This window comes from Triturus cristatus, chromosome 6 (assembly GCF_964204655.1).
Source record: "Triturus cristatus chromosome 6, aTriCri1.1, whole genome shotgun sequence".
Classification (NCBI taxonomy): domain Eukaryota; kingdom Metazoa; phylum Chordata; class Amphibia; order Caudata; family Salamandridae; genus Triturus; species Triturus cristatus.
Window position 1 is genome coordinate 43131404 of NC_140589.1, and position 26473 is coordinate 43157876.

General features: G+C 53.4%; 1 protein-coding gene across 1 annotated transcript in view; it reads left to right on the plus strand.

The window, feature by feature from the left end:
• The first annotated feature begins 5522 nt into the window (after positions 1-5522).
• Positions 5523-26473, plus strand: part of KIF6 (kinesin family member 6) — a 1720339-nt gene continuing 1699388 nt past the window's right edge. Inside the window, exon 1 of the mRNA XM_085610234.1 lies at positions 5523-5687. Within this exon, the coding sequence (XP_085466360.1) occupies positions 5628-5687 (60 nt within the window). The 5' untranslated portion in view covers positions 5523-5627. The remainder of the gene's footprint in view (positions 5688-26473) is intronic.

Sequence of the window (26473 nt, forward strand, 5' to 3'; positions counted from 1 at the left end):
CGCCCCGGGCACCACCCCGGAGCTCCGGTTTTGCGTGGACTACCGGGGATTAAATGCCGTCACCAAAACCGATGCCCATCCCATTCCTCGGGCAGATGAACTGATCGACCGCCTAGGAGCAGCCCGCTACCTTAGCACCCTTGACCTCACCGCCAGATACTGGCAGATCAGGCTCACCCCGGGCGCCCAAGAGCGTTCTGCTTTCTCCACCCCCGATGGCCACTACCACTTCCGAGTGATGCCCTTCGGCATGAAGAATGCCCCGGCGACCTTCCAAAGACTAGTGAACAAGGTACTGGCCGGCCTAGAAGCGTTCAGCGCCGCCTACCTGGACGATATTGCGGTGTTCAGCAGCCACTGGGCCGAACACCTGAGGCACCTCTGGGAGGTTCTGACCACCCTCCAAAGCCAGCAAATGTCAGATAGGCCAAGGATCCGTAACCTATCTGGGACATCAAGTGGGGAGCGGCCATGTTGCTCCCCTCCAGCCCAAGATTGACGCCATCATGGCCTGGGAGCCCCCAGCCACCCAAACCGCTGTGAGGGCCTTCCTGGGACTCACGGGCTATTACAGGCGGTTCATTAAGAACTACGGAAGCATTGTGGGCCCCCTCACGGAGCTCACCTCAAAGAAGCAACCAAAGAAGGTGCACCGGAGGCCCCTCTGTCAGGTGGCCTTCGAGACCCTCAAGACAGCGATGTGTACCGCCCCCGTGCTACAAGCTCCCGACTACAGCAAAGAGTTCGTGGTACAGACTGATGCCTCGGAATACGGAGTCGGGGCTGTCTTGTCCCAAGTGAACTCTGAGAGGATTGACCAGCCGGTGGCCTTCATCAGCCGGCGCCTGCTGCCCCGGGAGCAAAGATGGAACACCATTGAACGAGAGGCCTTCGCCGTGGTGTGGGCCCTCAAGAAGCTCCGGCCCTACCTCTTCGGCACCCACTTCCGGGTCCAAACCGACCACTGGCCCTTGCGGTGGTTAATGCAGATGAGAGGCGAGAACCCGAAGTTGTTGCGATGGTCCATCTCTCTGCAGGGGATGGACTTCACTGTAGACCATCGGCCCGGCAACGACCACGCCAACGCCGACGGCCTATCCCGCTTCTTCCGCCTCGGCGAGGAGAACACCCAAGAAGATGGGTGACTCTCCCTGCCTTCCGCTGGGGGGGACGCCTGTTGGACCCGGCCTCGTGGCGTGGTCCCGAACCCTCCTACCAGACCAAACGGGGGCAACCCCAACCCTTCGGGGCCCCCCGAGCTTGTACCCCGCTACCCGCACCAGCCTTCGCGACGCGGCCCGCCCGGGCCTCGGTCCCTGCGAAGCCCCAACATCAAGGCGCCAAGACCCGACCCAAGGGGGTCGAGTGGCCACTCCACCGATCCCGGAGGAGGGGAGTTTCGATGGGGCCTCCCGCCGGCCCCCGACACCTGGGCCCGAACGCCCTCCGGCCTCCCGGGGCGATGGCTCCACCTCCCGCTGGGTGTCTGCACTTTCTCATCTCGGCCCCTCCGGCCCCCCAGGCGCGAGGGTCCGGACATCAAAGGGCTCCAGTCATATATCTGGGGCAGCCCACAACCAGGACGGCAGTTGTATCCTGGAGTCCAGAGCCCTGCTGATCGAATCGCGGCTGACCCTACGGAGAAAGACTCATTGCCTGGAACTGAGAACTCGAGCCCTGCTGACTGCGTCGCGGCTCCCCCTTGCTGAGAAGAAGACCCTCACGGAACATCGGAGCCCTGCTGACCTCGTCGCGGCTCGACCTCGCTGAAGCAACCACCGGAGCCCTGCTGACCTCGTCGCGGGCTGATACTGAGACTGTCCCGCTACCCCCGTACCTAACCAAACCCTGAGACTCTTTTGGATCCCCTGATCCACCTGTAAATATTGCCATGATAAACGACTTGTGAGCCTTGATACCCTGGTTGTGTCCCTTTGTGGTGGGAGGGGATTACTTGGCTGTACGATCCTAGGAGAAGGACCTCGCCCAGGAGGCTTCTCAGCGGCGCTCGGCTGCATCCTTACGGAACGGTGCCTCTCGGGGTGGTCAGTCCGACACCATCTGACTCCCCGGAGGTCGCCCTTCTAACAGTTGGCCTAAGGAAAAATCTGCCTCTGCTGATATCGCCCCTTTTTGCCACGTTTCTGACTAGATTGAGGAGGATGGTGGTCTACTTTTCAAAGGGGGAAAGATCATTCCTCCAGTTTCCATGCAAAGTAAGATTCTGTTGCTTGTCCACCAGGGTTATCTTGGGATGTCCTCTATGAAACGCCTTATTAGGGCTCTTTTTTGGTGGCCTGGACTTGACAAAATGGTCGATAGAACTGTTAGGGAGTGTCCCGAGTGCATAAGTAGTGACAAGATGCTAAAGGTTTCCTCTGCTCCTCTCAAACCTGTTCCGTGGCCTGAGTTTCCGTGGCAAAAAGTGGCTTTCAACATTTCAGGCCCTATCAATCATCTACCTTATAATGCACATTTTGCTCTGGTGATGGTTGATTACCATTCTAAATGGCCAGAGGTTAAGTTTGTAGCAAGTGCCACCACTCAAGTCATTATTACTTTCTTCAAAGAAGTTTTTGCGTATGAGGGGTCCCCCCGAGGTCCTTGTGACGGACAACGGGTTACAACTCATATCACAGGAGATGGAGAGTTTCTTATGCATGTGTGGAATTAGGCATTTGACCACATCTCTTTATGAGCCAAGGGAGAATGACCAAGTGGAGCGATTCAACCGGGTTCTAAAGGATGGCATTGATTCTGCTTGTAAGTCCAGTGAGTCCTGGAGGGATGTGGTAAGAAAAAGGTTATGGATGTACCGCATCACCCCCCACTCGGTTACTGGAGTAAGCCCTTTCAGACTTTTGAAGGACAGAGAACCCATTTCTGATATTTGTCCATGGTGGATCAAGAAAGTCAACAAGGCTGTCGATTGTATTGATTTGGATCTGGTTGCTAAGCGGGTGGAAGTTAAGCAGGGCAAGATGAAAGCGTTGTTTCACTCCAACATGAATGTAAAAGTTCCTGACTTTACTGTTGGTGAGTGGGTTAGGGTTAAAAAACCTGAGTTTTTGGCCAAAGGAATTTCCAAGTTCGGTCATCCTATTAAAATTGTTAAGGTTTGCAACAACACTGTGATTACTCAGGATGGAAGAGTGTGGAATGTGAGAAGGGTTGCTAAGTGCAAATCTCACAAGCTCAGCATGGACAGAGAAGGTGATTTTCCATTGTGTTCTCATTCTGCTCAGTCTGTAGCATCTATTTCTTTCCCTCATCTCTGGTGTGGATAAGAGGGAGAAGGAGGAGGGCCTAGTCTGCTCTACTGTTATGAAATGCCAAGCTTCTCCTCCTCCACATTTCCCCTCAGCAGCCCCGGGTATCCTCCTCCTGCCTCTGAGCAAAGAGCCTAATCCGCCTGCGTTGCTCTCCCCCTTTGGTCGGCAATCTACTGTTAGGTCTCGCCCACAATATTCAGGGCTCAGTTTGGGCTGGGCCCGTGTCAGCCTCGGGGCGCAATCGCCCACTGGAGCCCCCTCTACATCTTATTCTTCTCCAAGAGTCGGGCAGGTTACAGGTACCTTGTTCTTGGGCTCCCAGCACCTCTGCAGGTCGTTTTCAGGCTTATCTCCTCTCTGCGTTCGATCCAGAGCACTCACTAGGACATCTGTTGGCAGTGGCAAGGGGGTGTCCCGTTGCGAACCTTTCGCCGGGAATCTCCCCAGGGCCTCCTCAGTTCTCCGCCACCCCAGAGACCGGCCGATATCCGCAGCGCCACAGCTCATGGCCGTGCTAGGCCTGCCGTCTGCGTCACCGTCCCCAAAACACTGTGGGGCGTTGCTGGGCTATCGGCCCCCGTCTTGACGGGGCTGATATTGTGCCCTGTCTGCTAATGCTTTCTTCTTGGATCTGCAGTCCCCCCAACCACTAGTCTAATTGGGGCCTTTCGTGTGAAGGCCGCGGGCGAACCCGCGCTGCGTGCTCGCTTCTACCTGCTGTGAGCTCTCAGGATGGCACCCCCTTCGACAGCTGTCTCTCGGTGCTCCGGGCTGCTGGCGGCGTATATTTTCCAGCGTAGTCTTCCCACTATGAGGTACAGGGGGTGGGATCTGTCCAGCCTCTTGAGGTGAGTGGAAGCCGTCGTAAAAGCAGGATATCTTGTGGGCCGGGACAGAGCTCTGCGCTCACACGTCTTCAATGCCTTGTGTATTGGCCACAACCACACCACAGCCATTGACTTTAATGTGTAGCACGCGAGGCTACCAATGCGACAAGCACAGTACCCGGACTCACCAGGGCAGGTAAAACCGAACTGCAGGTGGTTTCTTGGACCTTGGCCCCTAAGCACCTCAAGTCCCAAAAGGCACCCTCAAGAAACGCTCGCAAATATATGTATGCAGTGTATGTTTCTCACATAGGATAACTTTACCGCAATTGAGGCTCATGCTTCCAAAAACCATTATTTTAGCATTTTACTATAAAAGTCCTATCTTCGAAAGTACTTACCTGATTCCGATGATCTTAGTGTCTACAAATATATAAAAATGTGTGGTATTTTTCTAAACTGGTCTCGGATTACTTTTTGAGTTTCTTTCATTTATAGACTCGGTGTGTACAGCAAATGATCAACACTATGATAAGCCTAAACTGCGCGACCACACTACCACAAATAGAGCACTAGGGATTATTATAGTAAACCCTGTGATCCATTAAGGGACGTCTGGACTCTTTGCATGGTGTACCCCTACATTGGTACACTACATAAAAAGTCAGCTGCCTATAATTGGTATTTTGGTTCCTCTCTGAGGATTTTGTTAGCCATCCAGATATACAACACAACAAGTGACATTCATCTAAAACTACGCCCCGAAACCGGTCCCAGGATGCTTGTTTCTGGTCCAGGGAAGACATGGCTTGGCAGTTCGGTCGGGACTGTTCCCATGAGGCACAGGGTCAAGACTGATTTGCTTATGGCTTGGTCTATTGACTGGGGGAGAATGTTTGATTTGCTCTGCATTCTGTCCATCATCTGTGCGTCGTTTGCATTCATCTAAAACTAGCCAGCACTATTGGCTTTATCAATGGCTGTTAGCTGTCTACCTCCACACATTTGGACAAAATAGATAAATGTTTTTGCAAGCTAAGTCAAAGACACGTGATCCGTTTCTAACAACTGCCGGGTCTGCGACCCAGAGGGACCCAGTGCACTTAAAGCCCCGAGTTTTTAATTCAACGAGGGAGACACATTGACTGCTTCACAACACAGACACAAGCAACAGCCATGCGTCTCGGTCATCCTCTGCGCATGCGTACAATCCTAACTGGCAACCCTAACTCCACCTATCTTGATGTTAGGACAGGTGTATTTAGCGTTACTCTCGCGCTGACAATCTCTTGGTATTCGTGCCGGCACACAATTACGTCATGACGTTATGGTCACTCACAAGTCCCACCTCCTGCATCTGACAGACTCCCCTGTCAGCCAGTCATATGCGAGCTACAGGTGTCATGCCCCCGATCCTAGCAACAGTTACTAGGGGCGCCTTGCAGCATGTTGGGACCGCCCATTGGCTGGAAGTTTTTGTTTTGCGCCTTGCTGCGGTCCGTCGAGGCGCTAGAGGCTCGGGGGCATCATGGTGAAGCAGACCATAAAGATCTTCGCGCGGGTCAAGCCCACCAAGAAGCAGAGCGGGGTAGGTGCGGCGCCCGGGCTGGCGAGCTTTGACTCTGCGCGGCTTCCGTAGTGCCGGCTGAATGAAGTATCAATGTGCCCGCTTCAATGCGCTGTGTGCCGAGACACACCTGCACTGACTTCCCATATATACATATTAATATCTGCACCCGCCGCTGCTGTGCTCTCGAGTTTTCATGTCTACGGGTAGCCCTTTCACGCCACGATTTTCTCAGCATTCTGGGATTTGTAGTCCATATTTTAAAACAGGACTTCAAATGCTAGAAAGCAAATCATAGCTCCAGTTTTCCAGGTCCATGTGTGATGTAATACTCCAGTCCAGTTTTTTACTACTCCAGTCCCGGTTTTTCTTTGAATTCTGGGATGTGTAGTACTGTTTTATAATAAAATAAGCAAGTCCCAGAATTCAAAGAAACAAACTGGAATGGATTATCACATTACGTATGGTATTGGGAAACTTTGCAGGTATGGCAAAGCCAGAGGTGGGATTGGCTGAGATTGGAGGGGCATGACATGGCCTTACCTTTTATATTTATGAAAAACCGCTCCCCTACTTTTTGGAGAAAAAAAATAGTATGGGACGGTTTATTCTGATAGTTTATATGCTTCAGCTGAAGTGTCATTCAGTGAGTCTCCAGTGCTGTAAAACCGAAGCAGGGAGACAGTTAAACAAGAAACAAGCCTTCTTGCCAGGGGTCTGCTTTCCTGAAAGAAATGTAAATGTGCGCAACAAGGGAGTTCTCCAAATGTAGGGGATGCTTGCGAGCCAGTACTGGCTTTAATTGATCGAATCACTCAATTTATTGTCACACGTACTCCAAAGTATGCCGCCCATGTGACACCTAGTTCGTGCCCGTCTACAGGACCCCTGTACTACAGGTCCCTCATCCTGAAGAAAGTCTCGCGATTGGCATTTGGAGGCTGAAACATGTAGACCTAATTTTTACTTAGGATGTGACTGACCAATTTACTCAGTCGCGACATCCACTCCCCATTTTAATCTAGCCTTACTAAAACATTTTCAGGAATAGTAAAGGCTATTTTATTCCCACCTTTGCACCATCGCTTGCACTTATCACAAAAAAAAATCCCGCTCCGCTGTAGTCAGGCATCGTAGCACACTGTAGAGGCACTCAGCCTCTCTGGTGGGAGCCCAATGATGAAGCATGTCACCAACTAGGTTGGTGAGTGAGGGCTCTTCTAAACAAGCATTGGCATAGCCAATAGGTCTTGCCTTTGGTCTAGTGAAAGACGCGTTGCACGTCTTTCACTAGACCTCACTTTGATTCAGGACTTATCAAGGTCCGGTTCGTTTACTACGACGATAAACCTTCTTTTTGAGAACGTGTCTTGGTCACACATACCCACGTGTCATAAGAAGACGAACGTGGGCAGTGGTGATTCGGGAATTAATCTTCCAAGTTACCGATACATAATTTTCAACATTGAACTAGCTAGAAGCTTTAGCCTCGACTCCCAAGCCTTGAAAAAGCCCAGAGGGCGAAACGCGCGTCGGCTGCTGCTGTTCTGCGCTGTTGCTTGATCATTAAAAAAAATCTACAACCGGACCTGATTGGAGAGTTTCTTGTCATACGACTGTGATTAAGGACATCTGAAAAACTGACTATTGTTTTAGTGCCTTGGTTTTTACTCAAACTTTGGATTATAGTTACCTTTCTTTTGGGTGTGCTAAGGTGTACTGTGTATGTATATGTAGCATTTGGATTTGTCCCAAATGTGTTGATACCCTGATGGGTGGGTATTGCTGACACCGTTGAGCACCTCTATATGCCAAATTCAAGACATACATGCTGATGTGTTATGAACTATTGTTGTGGATGTGCAGATCCTAAAGCGGAAACCCATGTTCTTTGTGATTATAATTACTTCTTAGTGCCTGACCAGATGACAGTTTGGCCTCCTGCAGCCCTCTGTCACTATGCCTACAAACACATTAATGCTGCCTGTTGGACCCGGCCTCGTGGCGTGGTCCTGACTTCCCTGGGGTTGGGCCCGTTCCCCGCCCTGGCCTCCACGGGCCACCCGTTCGAGCCGCACGAGGTCGCATACACCTCGGGGCTCCACCATTTTGTTGCCTCCCACGTGACCCTGCACACCAGTCCACCTGACTCCGCTCAACCCGGCCTCGGCCCCAGCGAGGCCCAGACATTGAGGCACCAAGAACTGGCCAGGGATTATCACGTGAACACCTCATCGCCCTGGCAGAGGGCGGTATCAATGGGACCCCCAACCGTCCCCACACACCGAGGTGCGATCGGCCTCCATCACTCCTGGGCCCGGCGCCTCTCCTGCTGGGCATCTGGCCGCTCCCAACCCGGCCTCTCCGCCCCTCCGGGCGCAAGGGTCCGGACTTCAAAGGGCTCCAGGCCTATATCTGGGGCGACCCCGCAACAGACCGGCAGTTGTATCCCGGAGTCGAGAGCCCTGCTGATTGAATCGTGGCCGACCCTACGGAGAAGAACTCTTGCTTGAAAACACCACGAGCCCTGCAGACTGCGTCGCGGCTCCTTCTAGCTGAAACCTTGAAGTCCCCCGGAACATCGGGGCCCTGCTGACGCTGTCGCGGCCCAACCTCGCTGAAACCTCCCTCGGAGCCCTGCTGACGACGTCGCGGCTCGAGCTGAGCAGAAACCACCTTGTGAGCCCAGCTGACCTGGTCGCGGCTCTCCACGAACTGAACGCCAGAGCCCTGCTGACGCCGTCGCGGCTCGCCCCCTCCGAGGTCCGGAGGCCCTCCAGCTTGAGGATAAGAACTGGGCCCCAGGTACCCTCGTACCAAGCTCCTGCCAAAGACTGTCCCGCTACCCCTTCCCTTCTAAGGAGACACTGAGACTTTTGTGGATCCCTCGATCCCTTTTCGTGTAAATATTGATCCCGTAACCTTTAAGTGCTGATAAAGATTTGCTCGTCTTGAGACAACCTCCTTGAGTCCGGTGTGGTGGTGTTACTGTGCTAGTACATGATAGGAGAAGGATCTCCCTCGGAGGCTTCTCAGCGGCGCTCGGCTACTTCGTACAGTGTGGGGGCCCCTCTGGGTGGTCTCTCCGACTCCCCGAGGTCCGCCTTCCAACATTTGGTGGCCAGCGACGGGATCCGAGCCGAACGCAGTACGTACAAGCCAGTAACCCACTAGCTACCCATCCAAACAACCGGAAGTCATGAGCAACCAAGAGAACAACACGACCACGGAGTTCCAGCCCGAACGGTTGGAGGAATACACGCACAAAGAGTTGAAACAGTTCTGCAAAGACAAGGGCATTGCAACCACCGGCCTAGGTACCAAAGAAGAGATGCAGAAAGCCCTGAGGACCTGGCTGGAGGCCGGGGCAGGCCCCTCCCAGGACGAAGGTCCACTGCCCCTGACTGTGGCCACATCAACCGCACCGACTCCGGCAACCGGAGGAAGAAACAGCCTAGAAATCGGCCTCTCCGAAGAGGAGATACGAGAACGGGAGAAGGTCCGGAACCACGAACTAGAGCTCGCACGATTACGGCTGGACGGCGAACTCCAGCTAGCAGAAAAGAAACTGGCCCTAGAGCAGCTACGGCTACAAGAGGAGATAGAAGAGAAGAGACGGCACCGAGAGTTGGAGGAAAAAAGACTGACCCTTGAGCACGAGCGAAGTCTCAAAGAGCTCGAAATCAAGGCAAAGAACGGGGGGACCGACACCACCAGTAATAGAGACACCCTACCGCCTGCCGAAAACAAGGTACATATCCCTAAAGATGTCGTCAAGGAGTACTACAAAAATGACGACATCCAACAATGGTTCAAAGCATACGAGGTGGCCATGACCTCCCATCGGGTGCCCCGAAAGGACTGGGGCGCCGGCCTGTGGGGTCGGTTCCTTAGTGAAGGTCGAGACACACTGCTCCAGCTGCCAGAGGAGGTGATGACCTCCTACGACCACATGAAGGAGGCCCTGCTCACCCGCTACGGGCTAACTGCGGAAATGTACCGCCAGCGGTTCAGAGACTGTAAGAAGATCCCGGGCACTACCTGGGTGGAATATGTGGACTTTTTCAGCCGGGCCCTAGAAGGATGGATCAAGGGTAGCAAGGTCACCACCTACGGGCAGCTGGTCGACCTCATCGTTTGGGAACATCTCTCCAACAATTGCTTCGTAGAGCTAAGGCAACACCTCCTCGACAGCAAGATGACCGACTCACGGAAACTCGCCGTCGAGGCCGATCGATGGGTCAACACCCGCGTCCCCCGGAACTCGATGGGGGAGTACCAGAGGAACCCCACCGGACCTCCACGCCAACGCGGTGGAGGGGGAGGGCCGAACCGGAATCGGGACCCCCCCGCCGGGGCCCCCAGGAGCCCGCCTCGAGGGCCGCTGCCGCAACACCTCTCCCCGAGCCTAGTCCAAAGAGGGGCGACCGCAGCCAGAACCGGACCATGGCCCCCAGTAACCTGCTACGGCTGTCAACAAACCGGACACTATGCCAGCGATCCGGTATGCCCCCTGAACCGAAGAAGCGGGGCCGGCGGGCCCCCGCCCCGACAGCTGGTGGCCGCCGCCCTGGGGGAAGGGGAGGAAGAAGAAGAAATCCTCGACCGAGGAACCACCGAATGGGAGCCGGCGGCCATGTCCCTGGTCTGCCTGGGCAGCCGAGAAATGGTGCCCCGCACACCAATCCCAAGCAACACCCAGAAATACCGGCAGCAGGTCACCATCAATGGCCGACGGGCCGAAGCCCTTCATGACACCGGCGCCAGTGTCACCGCTGTCCGCTGCCACCTGGTGACCCCCGAACAAATCCTACCCGATGTGCTGTGCCCCGTCCGGACGGCCGACAACAGCGAAAGCCTGTGCCAGATGGCCCTGGTCCCCTTCGAGTGGGGAGGAGTGTCAGGCCTACTGAAAGTAACTGTCCGGGACGACGCACCCGTGGACTGCCTCCTGGGGAACGACCTAGAGAGTTCCCCCTGGGCTCAAGTGGAGCGACGAGAGCACCTCCGAATGCTGAGACTATCCGAATGGGCCTGCGCCATCACCCGGTCCATGGCCGCCCAGGCCCCCCGCTCATCCCAGGCCCCCGGTACCGCCCAGCCCGAGGGGCTCGCACCAACCCCCGCCTGCAACAAGGGGGAGGCGGACACCGACACTGGACCGACTGAACCCTCCCCCAAGAGATTGCTTCCCTAGGCACCCTACCAGAACTTACACAATGGCGCCACGAAGGGGGCCCCTCGCGAGAACAGTTCCAGCAAGAACAGCAGTCCTGTCCCTCTCTCGAAGGGGTCCGACGACAAGCGTCCGCCCAAGCCAACGGTGACCAGACCGGCACCCACTGGGTCTACTGGGCCGAGGGCCTATTGTACAGTGAACAGAAAGTGGCAGAACTCGGGGCCAGCCGCGTGTTGGTGGTCCCTCTCCGCTTCCGAGAGTTCCTTCTCAACCTGGCACATGACGTGCCCCTCGCCGGGCACCTGGGACGAGACAAAACTTACAGCCGTCTGGTGACCCACTTCTACTGGCCCCGGATGCGAAAAGACGTGGACAACCACTGCCAGTCCTGTCAGACCTGCCAAGCCAGCGGGAAGACCGGGGGTCGGGTCAAGGCCCCCCTCCAGCCCCTTCCAGCCGTCAGCACCCCGTTCGAACGAGTCGGGATCGACATTGTGGGGCCCCTGGACCCCCGGACCGCCCTGGGCCACCGCTTCATCCTGGTCCTCGTGGACCACGCCACCAGGTACCCGGAGGCTGTCCCGCTAAGAACTGTAACGGCCCCCGTGGTGGGCCGGGCCTTAATGGGAATCTTCTCCCGAGTGGGATTTCCCCGCGAAGTGGTGAGCGACCGGGGCACAAACTTCATTTCCAAATACATGCGGTCCCTGTGGCAGCAGTGCGGGGTCACGTACAAATTCACAACCCCCTATCACCCCCAGGGGAACGGGCTGGTAGAGCGCTTTAACCGAACCCTAAAGGGGATGATCTAGGGCTTGGAAGAGCCCCTCCGGCGGAGATGGGATGTCCTATTGCCAAGCCTCCTGTTCGCCTACCGGGAAGTCCCACAGAAGTCCCTGGGGTTCAGCCCGTTCGAACTCTTGTATGGACATCCGGTCCGCGGGCCCCTCAGCCTGGTCAAGGAGGGCTGGGAGACGAAGCTCCAGGGCGCCCCTCCTGACGTCTACCGATACCTCCTGACCCTACGTAACCAGACCCGCAAGTTCCGAGCCCTGGCCGAAGCCAACCTCGAAGCCAGCCAGGAGGACATGAAGCGGTGGTACGATCAGAACGCCTCGACAATCGAGTTCGAGCCAGGCCAGCGAGTCTGGGTCATGGCCCCTGTTGAGCCCTGCGCCCTCCAGGACAAGTGGACTGGGCCCTTTAAGGTGGTGGAAAAGAAGAGCCCCGTCACCTACCTAGTTGACCTAGAGTCCCCCCGGAACCCCCTCCGGGTTCTACATGCTAACAGGCTCAAACCCTACTTCGCCCGGACCGAACTGAGCCTGCTGTTGGCGATCGACGAGGGGGGCGAGGACGACTCCGAGCCCCTACCCGACCTCTTGCAGAACGACGTCCACGACGGATCCATCAAAGGTGTCCAGCTCGCCTCCTCCCTGACCCCGGAACAGCGCATCGACTGTCAACAACTGCTGCAGGACTACGCAACCCTCTTCTCCCTCACCCCGGGGGTGACCCACTGGTGCGTCCACGACGTCGACACCGGGGACAGCCCCCCCGTGCGACACCGAGCCTACAGGGTACCCGACCGAGTACGGGCATGCATCCAGGCCGAAGTAGCGAAGATGTTGGCCCTCGGGGTCATCGAGCCCTCTGACAGCCCGTGGGCCAGCCCTGTCGTCCTGGTACCAAAGGCCGCAGCCCCCGGCCATCCCCCGGAGCTGCGATTTTGTGTAGACTACCGGGCCCTGAATGCTGTGACCAAGACGGACGCCCATCCTATACCCCGGGCCGACGAACTCATCGATCGCTTGGGGTCCGCCCGCTACCTGAGCACGCTGGACCTCACCGCCGGGTACTGGCAGATTCAGCTTACCCCCGGCGCTCGAGAAAGATCCGCCTTTTCTACCCCTGATGGGCATTACCACTTTCGGGTGATGCCCTTCGGCATGAAGAATGCCCCGGCCACTTTTCAGAGACTCGTAAACAAGGTCCTGGCCGGGCTCGAGGCCTTCAGCGCGGCCTATTTGGATGACATTGCCGTGTACAGCAACCACTGGGCTGAGCACCTAGTTCACCTCAAAGCCGTCCTGGCCGCCCTCCAAAGGGCTGGGCTCACGATTAAGGCCAGCAAATGCCAGGTCGGCCAAGGATCGGTGACCTACCTGGGCCATCAGGTGGGAAGCGGTCAGGTGGCCCCCCTCCAACCAAAAGTCGATGCCATCCAGGCATGGGAACCTCCCACTACCCAGACCGCTGTGCGGGCCTTCCTTGGCCTCACCGGATACTACCGGCGGTTCATCCGGGACTATGGGAGCATTGTGGGGCCTCTCACGGAGCTCACCTCGAAGAAACAGCCCAAGAAGGTGCACTGGACTCCCCGCTGCCAATCAGCTTTCGAGACTCTCAAGGCCGCGATGTGCACTGCCCCTGTACTCCAGGCCCCTGACTACAGTAAAGAGTTTATCGTACAGACAGACGCCTCCGAATATGGGATCGGGGCCGTCCTGTCTCAGGTTGATGGGAAGGGACTCGACCGCCCGGTGGCCTTCATCAGCCGACGGCTGCTGCCCCGGGAGCAACGATGGAGCACCATCGAGCGCGAGGCCTTCGCTGTAGTGTGGGCCCTTAAGAAGCTCCGGCCCTATCTCTTCGGTACCCACTTTCGGGTCCAGACCGACCACCGGCCTTTGCGGTGGTTAATGCAAATGAGAGGCGAGAATCCCAAGCTGCTGCGATGGTCCATTGCCCTGCAAGGGATGGACTTTTCGGTTGAGCACCGACCCGGCAATGACCACGCCAACGCTGACGGCCTGTCCCGCTTCTTCCGCCTCGACGAGGAGAATCCCCAAGAAGATGGGTGACTCTCCCTGCCTTCGGCTGGGGGGGACGCCTGTTGGACCCGGCCTCGTGGCGTGGTCCTGACTTCCCTGGGATTGGGCCCGTTCCCCGCCCTGGCCTCCACGGGCCACCCGTTCGAGCCGCACGAGGTCGCATACACCTCGGGGCTCCACCATTTTGTTGCCTCCCACGTGACCCTGCACACCAGTCCACCTGACTCCGCTCAACCCGGCCTCGGCCCCAGCGAGGCCCAGACATTGAGGCACCAAGAACTGGCCGGGGGTATCACGTGAACACCTCATCGCCCTGGCAGAGGGTGGTATCAATGGGACCCCCAACCGTCCCCACACACCGAGGTGCGATCGGCCTCCATCTCTCCTGGGCCCGGCGCCTCTCCTGCTGGGCGTCTGGCCGCTCCCAACCCGGCCTCTCCGCCCCTCCGGGCGCAAGGTTCCGGACTTCAAAGGGCTCCAGGCCTATATCTGGGGCGACCCCGCAACAGACCGGCAGTTGTATCCCGGAGTCGAGAGCCCTGCTGATTGAATCGCGGCCGACCCTACGGAGAAGAACTCTTGCTTGAAACCACCACGAGCCCTGCAGACTGCGTCGCGGCTCCTTCAAGGTTTCAGCTAGAAGTCCCCCGGAACATCGGGGCCCTGCTGACGCTGTCGCGGCCCAACCTCGCTGAAACCTCCCTCGGAGCCCTGCTGATGACGTCGCGGCTCGAGCTGAGCAGAAACCACCTTGTGAGCCCAGCTGACCTGGTCGCGGCTCTCCACGAACTGAACGCCAGAGGCCTGCTGACGCCGTCGCGGCTCGCCCCCTCCGAGGTCCGGAGGCCCTCCAGCTTGAGGATAAGAATTGGGCCCCAGGTACCCTCGTACCAAGCTCCTGCCAAAGACTGTCCCGCTACCCCTTCCCTTCTAAGGAGACACTGAGACTTTTGTGGATCCCTCGATCCCTTTTCGTGTAAATATTGATCCCGTAACCTTTAAGTGCTGATAAAGATTTGCTCGTCTTAAGACAACCTCCTTGAGTCAGGTGTGGTGGTGTTACTGTGCTAGTACATGATAGGAGAAGGATCTCCCTCTTCTCAGCGGCGCTCAGCTACTTCGTACAGTGTGGGGGCCCCTCTGGGTGGTCTCTCCGACTCCCCGAGGTCCGCCTTCCAACACTGCCTTTTTCCAACAAGCGTTTGTGCTTTATTAGTCATTACTGGCCTGCAACTCCTACACCCCATTTCCAGTCTCATTTCCATCCCCTCAGTGCACTGAAGCTTCTTTTGGTGACACGAGTGCTTTACAAAATTATTAAATACATTCAAATTCATTTACCATAGTTTGTGCCAAAGAAAAATATATAGAAAAACAACAATGTGATGTGTGGAATTACCCGTAGGCACTGGTAATTATGCAGACCCACACAAGTCCATTGAATTATTTATGTTGATTTTGGTCTTTATGCCGCGCTAGACAGAGACCCGCCATACAAAAACAAGTTTTTGTCCTGCTTCAGAGGGCACGGCCAGTCTGACACGCCAGGCAGGAACACGAGTGTGGGAGGGCGGGTCGGATATACAGACGCGGAGGCTGAATATATTTTCCGCGTTAGATACTTTTATTGTCAGGAAGAATACTCTTTGGTTTTATTATGGGAAAAGTCTCTTGTCCTATCCGTGGTAAGGTACTGGGGTAGCTCTGTTCATCTTCTTCTTCTTCTTCCTCTGAGCTGGAGCTCAACGGCGTCTGTCTGGATTCTTCGGCCGTGGTTGGACCCCCCCGAAGGCTCATAAAGAGAGGAAATGGTGGGCCATCAGTATTAGATTCATTCAAACTTATGCAGGCGCTATTCTACCCGTCACCTCGCCAGTGTTCTTAAACAGACTTTCTGCTCTCAGGAAAACAGTTTTATCACCCCAAACGATTCACAAATGTGAGGGTTGGCGCATGGTTTGCTTAAAAACAAATGTGCCAAGCTTCCTAGGTGCAAAATGGGGAAAGGGGGTGTTTGTTGGGCAAACGGCGTGATGGGGAGGGTAGCACTAGGCTCAGGAGGAGCAAAGGAGGTGCAGGGATAATGGTGCCGCAAGCAACAAAATAAAGTCAGTGCCCGTGTGAACCACCCATACCCTTTCCACCCCTTTCCCTCCGTTTTAGTCTCCTCCCTCCACCCCAGTTCCTGCCTGTATTTCCCCTTGAACCCCGTCACTCACCGGCCTCGCCGCAACTCTCCTGAGTTGCGGCCACTCCACAGCCTCCTCCGGGGGACACCACCAGTCTTCACTCCAGCAGTCCTCTAGGTCCTCCGGCTTGCTTCCGTCTCTGTTTCCGACCTGTTCCGGCTCGACGCAGTTCCTCTCATCGTCTCTCCGCTTCGTCTCGCTCTTCCTTCGACTCCCGACTCCTTCTCCGATTCGAGACCCTCCCTCCTGGTCCAGGTCTCTTTTTAGTGGCTGAAAAGTAATGCTTCCAGGGTTAACTCCACCTTTTCCCGTCCTCGGGCCTTGCTGTGGGAAGATACGAGGGGTGGGTGTGGCTGGCTGATGTGACGCATGTTCCAGTGTGTCATTCCGGCTTGTTTGTTTACCAGGAACTCTGCCTGGTGTTGGCGTTCCCCGTACCACAGGTAAGGATTGTGTTTTACGTCGGACCTCCGGACCCATCCCCCTTTCAACGAGTCACCCCAGACTAGATTCAGCCTTTTGGGGCTCGTCAGTGAGGTTTAGCTTGAGTCTAATGGCATAGAGAGCATGGCACCTACTTCTGGGCATACCTGTCACATTTAGGATGTCTCTCTTAGAAAAACAAAAAAGTGATGAGTGTATGCTTGAATAATTATCAACTACTGAAGATACATTCCAGTCCATCATACCTTTGTGTCCCCTCAGCCACTCAGCACAATGCCCGACCATATGAAAATCAGACTTGGACCTGCTCCAGTCTGAGCAGTCCTGCTCAGATTGGCAAGCCAGGCCCCCTCTAGGTTCAGCTTGTACTTGCGACTGGTGGGCTGTCGAGGCATGTCAGCCCTGATTCTATTGGACTGGTGGGCGGTCTTTCACTATAGCAACACAAAAAGATGATGGACGTAAGTCTGAATATTGGCAATCGTGCACTGCCTGTCACAGATGTGGTTAAATCCATCATTTTTTGTTTTCTGCTAACCATGCCATCCCAGTTTGGACCGAGCCATATGCAAACAAGTCTTATCCCTGCTCCCCAGGGGAACAGTCCAGCCCGACCTGCCAGGTCCGGTCCACTCTGGACCAGAAAACCAGCATCCTGGGACCGGTTGCGGTGTATCACCCCTCATGAGCCAGGATAGCTTGAATGCAGTGGCATAGCAAGCATGGGACCCACGTCTGGGCATACCCTTCTCACTTAGGGCGACTATAGCAACACAAAAAGATGCTCAACATTGTTAGTCATTCACCCCCAGTCACAAAGATCTGGTTTTAATCCATCGTTCTGTTGCTCAACATGCCACCCCAGTTCACACCCAGCCATATGCAAATTAGTTTTGACACATTGATGGCATTAAACACGAAAAACATCTGCACCAGTTGACAGATGTAGTCCTAGATAGCACTGCCCTATAATGGACTGAGTTATTTTGTCAGAGAGATTGGAGTCGGTTGAACTTGGACCTTTTTGCAGGGTCATCCATTAACTTTTTGCCTTCCTCCTAGTTTTTTTTTCTGACCTCATGTTGGTGGTTTTAGGATTCTGGGCACTTTAGCACTGCTGTCCAGTGTAAAGTGAGTGTGCTTTCTGTGGTAAACATGGTAAGATTGGGCTACACCTGTTTGGCTTATTTAATTTACCTGTCATTCCCTTGTAAAGTGGTATCGCAGATATTCAGGTCCAGTAAATTAAATTCTACTGATGGGCTTGCAGCGCTGCTTGCGCCACCCACCAAAGTAGCCTTTCAAACCTGTCTCAGGCCTCTGCCGTAGCAGGGCCTGTGCGCGCAGTTTACTGCCACTGTGACGTGGCACATAAATTGGGTGCCATGTCTGTGACTCCCCTTTTACTACATGTCAGTCACCCCTAAGCTAGGTCCTAGTTAGCCCTGTGGGCAGGGTGCAGTGTAGGTAAAAAAAAGGTAGGACATGTGCCTTAACTGTGTGACATGTCCTGGTAGTGACATACAACCATTTTGGTTTCTCGCTGCTGTGAGGCTACCCTTTCATAGGAATGCATTAGGGATTCCCTGATAAGTGTTTCAGTGGTAATTTCTAATCTGAGAGGACCAGCGTTGTCAAGTTTGGTATGTTTGGAATAGTAAAAATAAATGCTGCGTAATGGTGTGCACAGATTTATTATCACTATTTTAGAAATGCCACTTTTAGTAGTTGGCATTTCTGTGTGCTGTGTCTGCTTGCCTGATGTGTATTACGTGTCTGGCTCTGGAGTGACAGGGGCTGGTGAGGTGTGTGGCTCCAGGGAGGGCAGGCAGAGTCTGCGCTAGGCTGAATAGGCAGATCTGCATTTGGAGTAGTGGGAGGACTAGTCCCTGACTCTGAATAGGTCTGTGCCTACCTTGTACAATGCTGGCTCCGCCCCCCTGTGGTGTGTCTAGGGCCAGGACCTGCTATGTCAAAGGGGACTGTTGAGCACTGTATAGAAATGCTTGAGTACCCCCCAAAACCAGTTGGAACTGGGTCCCAAGCTCAGTGCCAGGGCAGGACAAAGAGGACATACAGTATAAATATTGGGGCTGTGACCCCATGATTTTGGTACTTGCTTGGAGCTGTGTTGCTGCAGGACCGCTGGGCAAGGAGGAACCGCCGTGGGACCCAGCTGCTGTCTCCTGAGGGTCCCTATGTGCTGGCCTGCCTGTACCCAGCTCTGCCCCTCTAAACCTAGGACATAGCGTCTCGTTAGCGCTGCATTCTTTGATCGTGCCCTCTGAAATAAGGGCAAACGGAGCGCTTTTGGCTTCATCATTTTTACTAAGAGCGTTTTGAGAGAGCTGGAATTCTTCCTGTTCAAAGGAGTTGGCCCCCGCTGCAGTGGAGTGTGTGGAGCACTGCAGGATTTCCCCTTGGTGCCTGGCTTCGCCGAAGAGAGCAGGCCCGGAGTGGGACCAAGGATCTTAGCACGGTGGAGACTTCGATCCTCATTCTCGGGCCGCAAGAGCAGGAAGTCAGGCATCGCCTGGTTGTGGGTGGAGCTAACGGCGAGCAGAGGAAACTGCCCAGAAGTCGACGGAGACCTCGTTCCATGATTTCCCAAAGAAGGAGTCAGGCGGTTGCGGACGGCCGGAGGAGGTGCTGCCGGAGCGGACGACAGGCAGGGGTTGCCTGGTCCAAGGCCGGGCTCCCGTAGGCCTGAGGAGAGCCCTGCGTGCAGCCCAAAGTCAGACGGAGCCTCGCAGGCTCCCGGCTCGCACCTGCCCTATTTTTCTGAGAAGTCCCGGTGAATGGGGCTTGAAAGGCACTGTTGGTGCCGAGTTATTCATGCAGCTTCGCCGCCGAATGCGGGCAGCTGCAACACGGGGGCATTGTGGTTTCCTGACCGGAGACAAGGGTGAGTGGCACCTTCGCCCCCATTATCTTACGGGCCAGTTTGGAGGCCCCGTGTTGTGAAGGACATTGCGGGGCGAGGCCAGGACAGGGCCCCTGCTTAGGAATGAACAAATGTTGTGCCTTAATGTAAGTGCACGAGGCCAGTAAGGGTGATCTGCAAATGCCTAAGAAGGGCAGGAGGTGATTATGAGAATTGCAATAATAATGATTACTGTGGCGCACTGCTATTAATGATATTAATGATGATGTATGCATAAGGCTCCTTACCAGGTCACTGGGGTAATTATGATGTTCATGCTCATGATTTAGGCATAATGTGTTTTGCTACCTGTGAGGTTACCAGTATGTATATAATCCCCTGTTAAGTATTACCTGGTGCCAGAGGGCACAGTGTACTTTTGTGATTAGGTTCTAATGTGTTTATGGATCATACAAAGGCTGTTTTTGATATAACATGGTTTGGAGTTTCTTTTGTGGTGTGCCTAATGTGTCGCTGCTGTGTGTGTGTGTTGTGCAAACGCTTTACACATTGCCTCTGGGATAAGCCTGACTACTGGTGCCAAGCCACCAAGGGGATGAGCAGAGGTTATCTTCAGCGTGTAACTCCCCTGACCTGACAAGAGTGGTGGTTTCTGCCTGGCTTAGGCGCTAGCCAACCAGATGTCCCATTACTAATGGAGGCAAACACATTTACTTGGAATATGTGTGAGGCTTCATGGCTTCCCCCACTCCTCTTCAATCCTTACATTACATCTCTGGCTTCTCTGCTGTTAGGTGCCAGGTTCTTCTTTACGTTTACGGGTTGTATCCAGGCTCTGTGTCCATCAGGGGGAGGCAGACGTCTTGTGTTAATGCTTCCCACATACTCCGCACCACGTGTGCCGGAGGGTGAACCTCCAACTGCCTTAAATGGAACTCCTTGAAGTAGGAGATCTTGTTTAACCAGAATCCCCTGAATATCTGGGATAGAGATTTGTGGACATACTCGGCAACCTGTCACAATCCTCATAGAGAGGGAGGACTTCAGAAGTTTGGTTGACTCCGCCCTCTGACTAGTAAAACAAACTGTAGTAGTGTCCAGGAGCTTCTTATTTCATTTGCATTACTTAATGGGATTTTATACTTCCATAATTTTCACATCAAATCTTGGTGTTAAATACATTTATTTAACGCTTACCTTGATTAACGTAAGCCTGTTTATTTAGCCTTCCTAATAAATTTGGTTGTATGACATTACAATGCATGCTTTTACCCCGCATGCCATTACAACATAAGTTGTTACAATGACTTGCTGTTGGGGGTGCGCTGGAGTTTGGAATTGTATAATTTACTATTCCAGCTCCAGTCAGTGCAACAGTAGGGAAGGTGTTGGAGTTAAATCCAGTACCTTCTACTCTCCTACAGCCAGCCATGTCGTCGTAATGGCGTGCGGGGTAGAAGCATGTGTTATAATGCATGCGTTGTAACAGTTGTTTCCCTCTACACTCTTAGGCGGTTAGCAGAGTGTCCGAAGTGCTGCCATTGCAACCCTTTTTCGCCTCGATCTGAGACTCCGCTTCACACCATCCTCAAGCTCCCAGGGTATTCGAGGTACAAGGGCCCAACTCTGGAATTTTCTGTCCTTTCTGCTGAAGTTGGAGCAGAATGTCTCGCGGTTTCGATGTCTGAAACAATTGTGTGGCTGCTTCTTGGCTCCCAGTGGTGTCCTTTGACTCTCCATCGCTCCTAGGAAAAGGAGTCCATTTTGTACATAGTATTGAAGGGTTCTCCTTTGCACTGTCCATAACCTTCCATGGCACCAAGAGACTCTTTGTGGATGGCGCACTGTAGGAATGCTCTGTACAGATCAGTAGATCGATAATACATCATTGTTCTGGTGTGTTCTTGCTCTCAACTAGAAAGGTACATACCTACACATCCGTCCAAAATTACTGTCACATCTTGGCATTTCGTTGCCTGTTTTATGTACCACTGGAAACTTTTTTATATTATCTGACTTTCCTCCTGGGTCCTGATTTTATCGATTTATATGCATTGTCATTGTTTTTAGGAATTGTCTTCTTTATTGGGAGCGGTGAGAGAATACTTAATTGAAAGCTCTTGTTGGTTGATTTTGACATATTTTTACTTCTAATGTAAGGCGCACTGCATGGGCTGTTGTGTATTGGAATTGCTCTAGTAATTAGTAGACTCTGGCCTAGCTATACTCTCAGGAGGTTTGGGCACCTGCTGCACCAGTGAGCTATACTCTCAGAAGGTTGGGGCACCTGCTGCACCAGTGAGCTATACTCTCAGGAGGTTGGGGCACCTGCTGTACCAGTGAGCTATACTCTCAGGAGGTTGGGGCACCTGCTGCACCAGTGAGCTATACTCTCAGGAGGTTGGCGCACCTGCTGCACTAGTGAGCTATACTCTCAGAAGGTTGGGGCACCTGCTGCACCAGTGAGGTATACTCTCAGGAGGTTGGGGCACCTGCTGTACCAGAGAGCTATACTCTCAGGAGGTTGGGGCACCTGCTGTACCAGTGAGCTATACTCTCAGGAGGTTGGGGCACCTGCTGCACCAGTGAGGTATACTCTCAGGAGGTTGGGGCACCTGCTGCACCAGTGAGGTATACTCTCAGGAGGTTGGGGCACCTGCTGTACCAGTGAGCTATACTCTCAGGAGGTTGGGGCACCTGCTGTACCAGTGAGCTATACTCTCAGGAGGTTTGGGCACCTGCTGCACCAGTGAGGTATACTCTCAGGAGGTTGGGGCACCTGCTGTACCAGTGAGCTATACTCTCAGGAGGTTGGGGCACCTGCTGCACCAGTGAGGTATCAGGAGGTTGGGGCACCTGCTGCACCAGTGAGGTATACTCTCAGGAGGTTGGGGCACCAGCTGTACCAGTGAGGTATACACTCAGGAGGTTGGGGCACCTGCTGCACCAGTGAGCTATACTCTCAGGAGGTTGGGCACCTGCTGCACCAGTGAAGTATACACTCAGGAGGTTGGGGCACCTGCTGTACCAGTGAGCTATACTCTCAGGAGGTTGGGGCACCTGCTGCACCAGTGAGGTATACTCTCAGGAGGTTGGGGCACCTGCTGTACCAGTGAGCTATACTCTCAGGAGGTTGGGGCACCTGCTGCACCAGTGAGGTATACTCTCCGGAGGTTGGCACACCTGCTGCACCAGTGAGGTATACTCTCAGGAGGTTGGGGCACCTGCTGCACCAGTGAGGTATACTCTCAGGAGGTTGGGGCACCTGCTGCACCAGTAAGGTATACACTCAGGAGGTTGGGGCACCTGCTGCACCAGTGAGCTATACTCTCAGGAGGTTGGGGCACCTACTGCACCAGTGAGCTATACTCTCAGGAGGTTGGGGCACCTGCTGTACCAGTGAGCTATACTCTCAGGAGGTTGGGGCACCTGCTGCACCAGTGAGGTATACTCTCAGGAGGTTGGGGCACCTGCTGTACCAGGGAGGTATACTCTCAGGAGGTTGGGGCACCTGCTGCACCAGTGAGGTATACTCTCAGGAGGTTGGGGCACCTGCTGCACCAGTGAGCTATACTCTCAGGAGGTTGGGGCACCAGCTGCACCAGTGAGGTAAACTCTCAGGAGGTTGGGGCACCTGCTGCACCAGTGAGGTATACTCTCAGGAGGTTGGGGCACCTGCTGCACCAGTGAGCTATACTCTCAGGAGGTTGGGGCACCTGCTGCACCAGTGAGCTATACTCTCAGGAGGTTGGGGCACCTGCTGCACCAGTGAGGTAGCGCTGCGATGCCCACAAAGACCCATGCAGTGATCCTGCATACACTGCATTCTGCCCTAGCATCTGTTAACGGCCCTCCGAGAAACTCATTAATGAGAGCTTAGAAACAGGGCCATTGACCTTGGCTGGCTTCGTGTTTCCTAGGCGCCCAAAAGTGTTAGAAGCATATATGACAAGCGTCCACTAATCCGGATCACACTTTCTGTTTTTATTTATTACATATTTTTATTTGGCTTCCTTTCATAACGCACGTTAACACTATATGAACGAGCAAGTTATGTATCGATATAAAGCGAAGGATCGGGAATAGTGGAGGAAATATTTGCCAACAAAATGAGCTGCATTTGTTTCCATGCCCTGGATCAGACTTGTACAGTTTATTTTCACAAAAGTGCTGTTGTTCCTTCTATAGGGAATGAGCTAATGTATGTATAATGAAAAATGTACTTTTCAGAAAGAAATGTGTGTATTTTCTGGAACTGGCAAGGTGAGGTTTCAAACGAAACAACTGCATTTCTGAAATATATTTAAAGCTTATATTTGAGGTATAATTTATGCTTAGCTTGGGAATCTTAGGTCTGGTTTTTCTTGGTACCAGGGGGCACTTACCACTATGGTTATTTAGTTACTTTTTGGAGACATTTATCCTATATATATGTTAGTGAAGCTTTACTCTAGAAGGGTGGACACCCGAGGAGAGCGATTGTGAGCACAACAGACCGGTATTCTATTTTTTCATTCTGACCCTCTGGTATCTGACCCCCTTTATGTGAATATCATGCAGGTAAGTGCACCATTATTCCCTGTTCAGGGAAAGAATGCCTGCGAATCCTCATAAAGGGGCATATGTATCAAGCCCTTTTCCCATTTGCAAACGGGCCGAATCTCAGAATCGGCCCGTTTGCGAACGGGAAAAGGCCTTTTGGGATGTATCATCCCAAAAGGGCATCGCAAATTAGAGAATCGCAAAATTTGCGATTCCCTATTTTGCGATTGCATTTAAGGAATCACAAATTATGATTGTAGAAAGCACCTAAATTGTGCGAATTTGGCATAAGGAATCGCAAATTACCACCAACGAGTGCACCAGGGGAGCGAGTGCACCAGGGGAGCGAGTGCACCAGGGGAGCGAGTGCACCAGTAGAGCGAGTGCACCAGTAGATTTCTCGAGGCCTGATTGAGATTAATGTATTGTGTATTGATTAATATAGCCTTAGGGTGCAGCTATTTATCATTTTATTGATCTTTTCTTCCATTTTACTGAAGTCCATTAAAGGGAAGTCCTGTCAAGAATGGAAAGTCCAGTCCTGTCACTTCCCATGTTGTCCCTGCTGTAATGTTAGGTTGTGCAATTAAATGGGCCTCACACTTTCCTATTTAGGTCTGGCGTCAGCCAACACCTTTTGATTTTACTAAAATTAATTGCATATTATACTTGCATGAAGCGGCTTACAGCACACAGCAGGGGACAGTGGGTCAGCCTGCTTCGGCCATTTGATAATTTCACTTTAAGTGACTGCATTTAGCCCTTTCACAAGGCGCACATCCACACACAGGGTAGTTCCCTTCGGTGCCAATGTGTTTGTTTTTACTTTCTTATTATTTTAGTGTTGCCTTTGTTTGTTTAGCAGGATGTAATAGCAGAGCGCTTTCTACCAGAAGAGCGTTATCAGTTCCTGTCTCTTGCCAATGCTGTTGTAAATTCCTTTGGAAGTGAACTTTATCTGAATGCTTCTTTTTCACATCATACCAGCAGCTCGCATGAACTTTGAATATAAGCTTGTGAGGGTACTCTATCTTTGCAACCATAACTGTCTATCATTCCTTCCTTCCTTCCTTCCTTCCTTCCTTCCTTCCTTCCTTCCTTCCTTCCTTCCTTCCTTCCTTCCTTCCTTCCTTCCTTCCTCCTTTCCCAACCACCTTCCTGGCCTTCCCTCCCAACACTGGGCTACATAGACTGTGTTGGAAGCAGGAGTCCCAGTCCCGCACCGCTCTCACCAAATGCGAGACCCGGGACTCCTCACTCAACGTTAGGCCAAGTAAGGACACCATTTGAGATAGCCCTGCTCACCCCCTTAGTAGCTTGGCACGAGCAGCCAGGCCTATCTCCAAGGCACGAGTGTACAGAATGTGCAACCACACTCACAGCAACCCACTGGGGACACCACAAATGGACTCCACACGAGTTTGATAAAAACGAGTATAAACTTTATATAAAAAGATATACGATCAGACCACACGATACAAAAGCCAACATATAATAAAGGGTAATATTCGTTCTGGCTGGCTGGTAGGTTCAAATCCCAACCACCGCTTTCCAAATGGTATGCTGGTCGCAATGCTAGAATCACACACGTTGCAATGGACAAACAATAGTGCACTGCGTAATGATACAATCCTGTGCTGGGCAAAGGAGAAATAATACAATGCGTAACGATACACCCCAGTACCTTGCAATGGGAGGAATAATGCAATGCGTATCGCTACAATCATGTACTGCGCAATGAAGGAATAATGCAATGCGTCACACCCCAATCACGTACTTTGCAATGCAGAAATAATGCAATGCGGGCCGCTACAATCATGTACTTTGCAATTAAGGAATAATGCAACGCGTAGCTACAATCATGTACTTTGCAATGAAGGAATAATGCAATGCGTAGCGCTACAATCGTGTACTCCGTTATGCAGAAATAATGTCAGGCGTCCTAAGACAGTACAGCCGTTCATTAGCAGCAATATTGGCAATGTGTATTACGACAATCAGCCTCTTTGATAACAGTTGACCCCCACACATATCAACGATAACATAAAGTACAGCTTCTCACTCTGGCCCCAGTACGGCCACTCCTTTGGTCAATACGGGCCCCAATCTGAGCCGAAGCAAAGGCTCACGTCGCCAGAAGGAATGAGACCAATGCTGCTCTTCACCAATGTCCCTCTGAGCCCACACCCCGCCCAGGTAGTGAGCCACGTTACCTGGGGGCAGGACCCCCTCTCCTCTCCTCCTTCAGCGAACTGGGCCTTCCGTGCAGAACTTTCTCAATTGGCCTCAGCGGCTCGGCCTGGCAGCTCAGCTCCTCCGGGGCTGCAGTCCGGGCCGCGACTGTTAGGAAGGTCTCAGGCGGCCGCGGAGCACACGTACCCCAAGCCTCTGAGATTAGGTTACTCCGGGTGCATGTTAACCACAGCACCCTCCGGGTCTCTTCTGGCACGAAGCCACACACACAGCCCTGATGGGACTCCATGTCAACTGCGAGTTCATGCGCACCAGGCACTCCCTCCTGCGGTCTCAGTTGGCACCAAGACACGCACACCGCACTGCGGAGACTCACCTTCTTCCAGTGCACACGATGATCAGTCGATCACCTCCACAGTCCCAGGTTGCACCAAAGCACGCACACTGCTTCACTGAGACTTACTCCAACTCCGGTGCCCCGATATCCAGGCGCTCTTCACCAACACCTTCGGCCGCACCATGACACGCTCACCGTGTCCGAG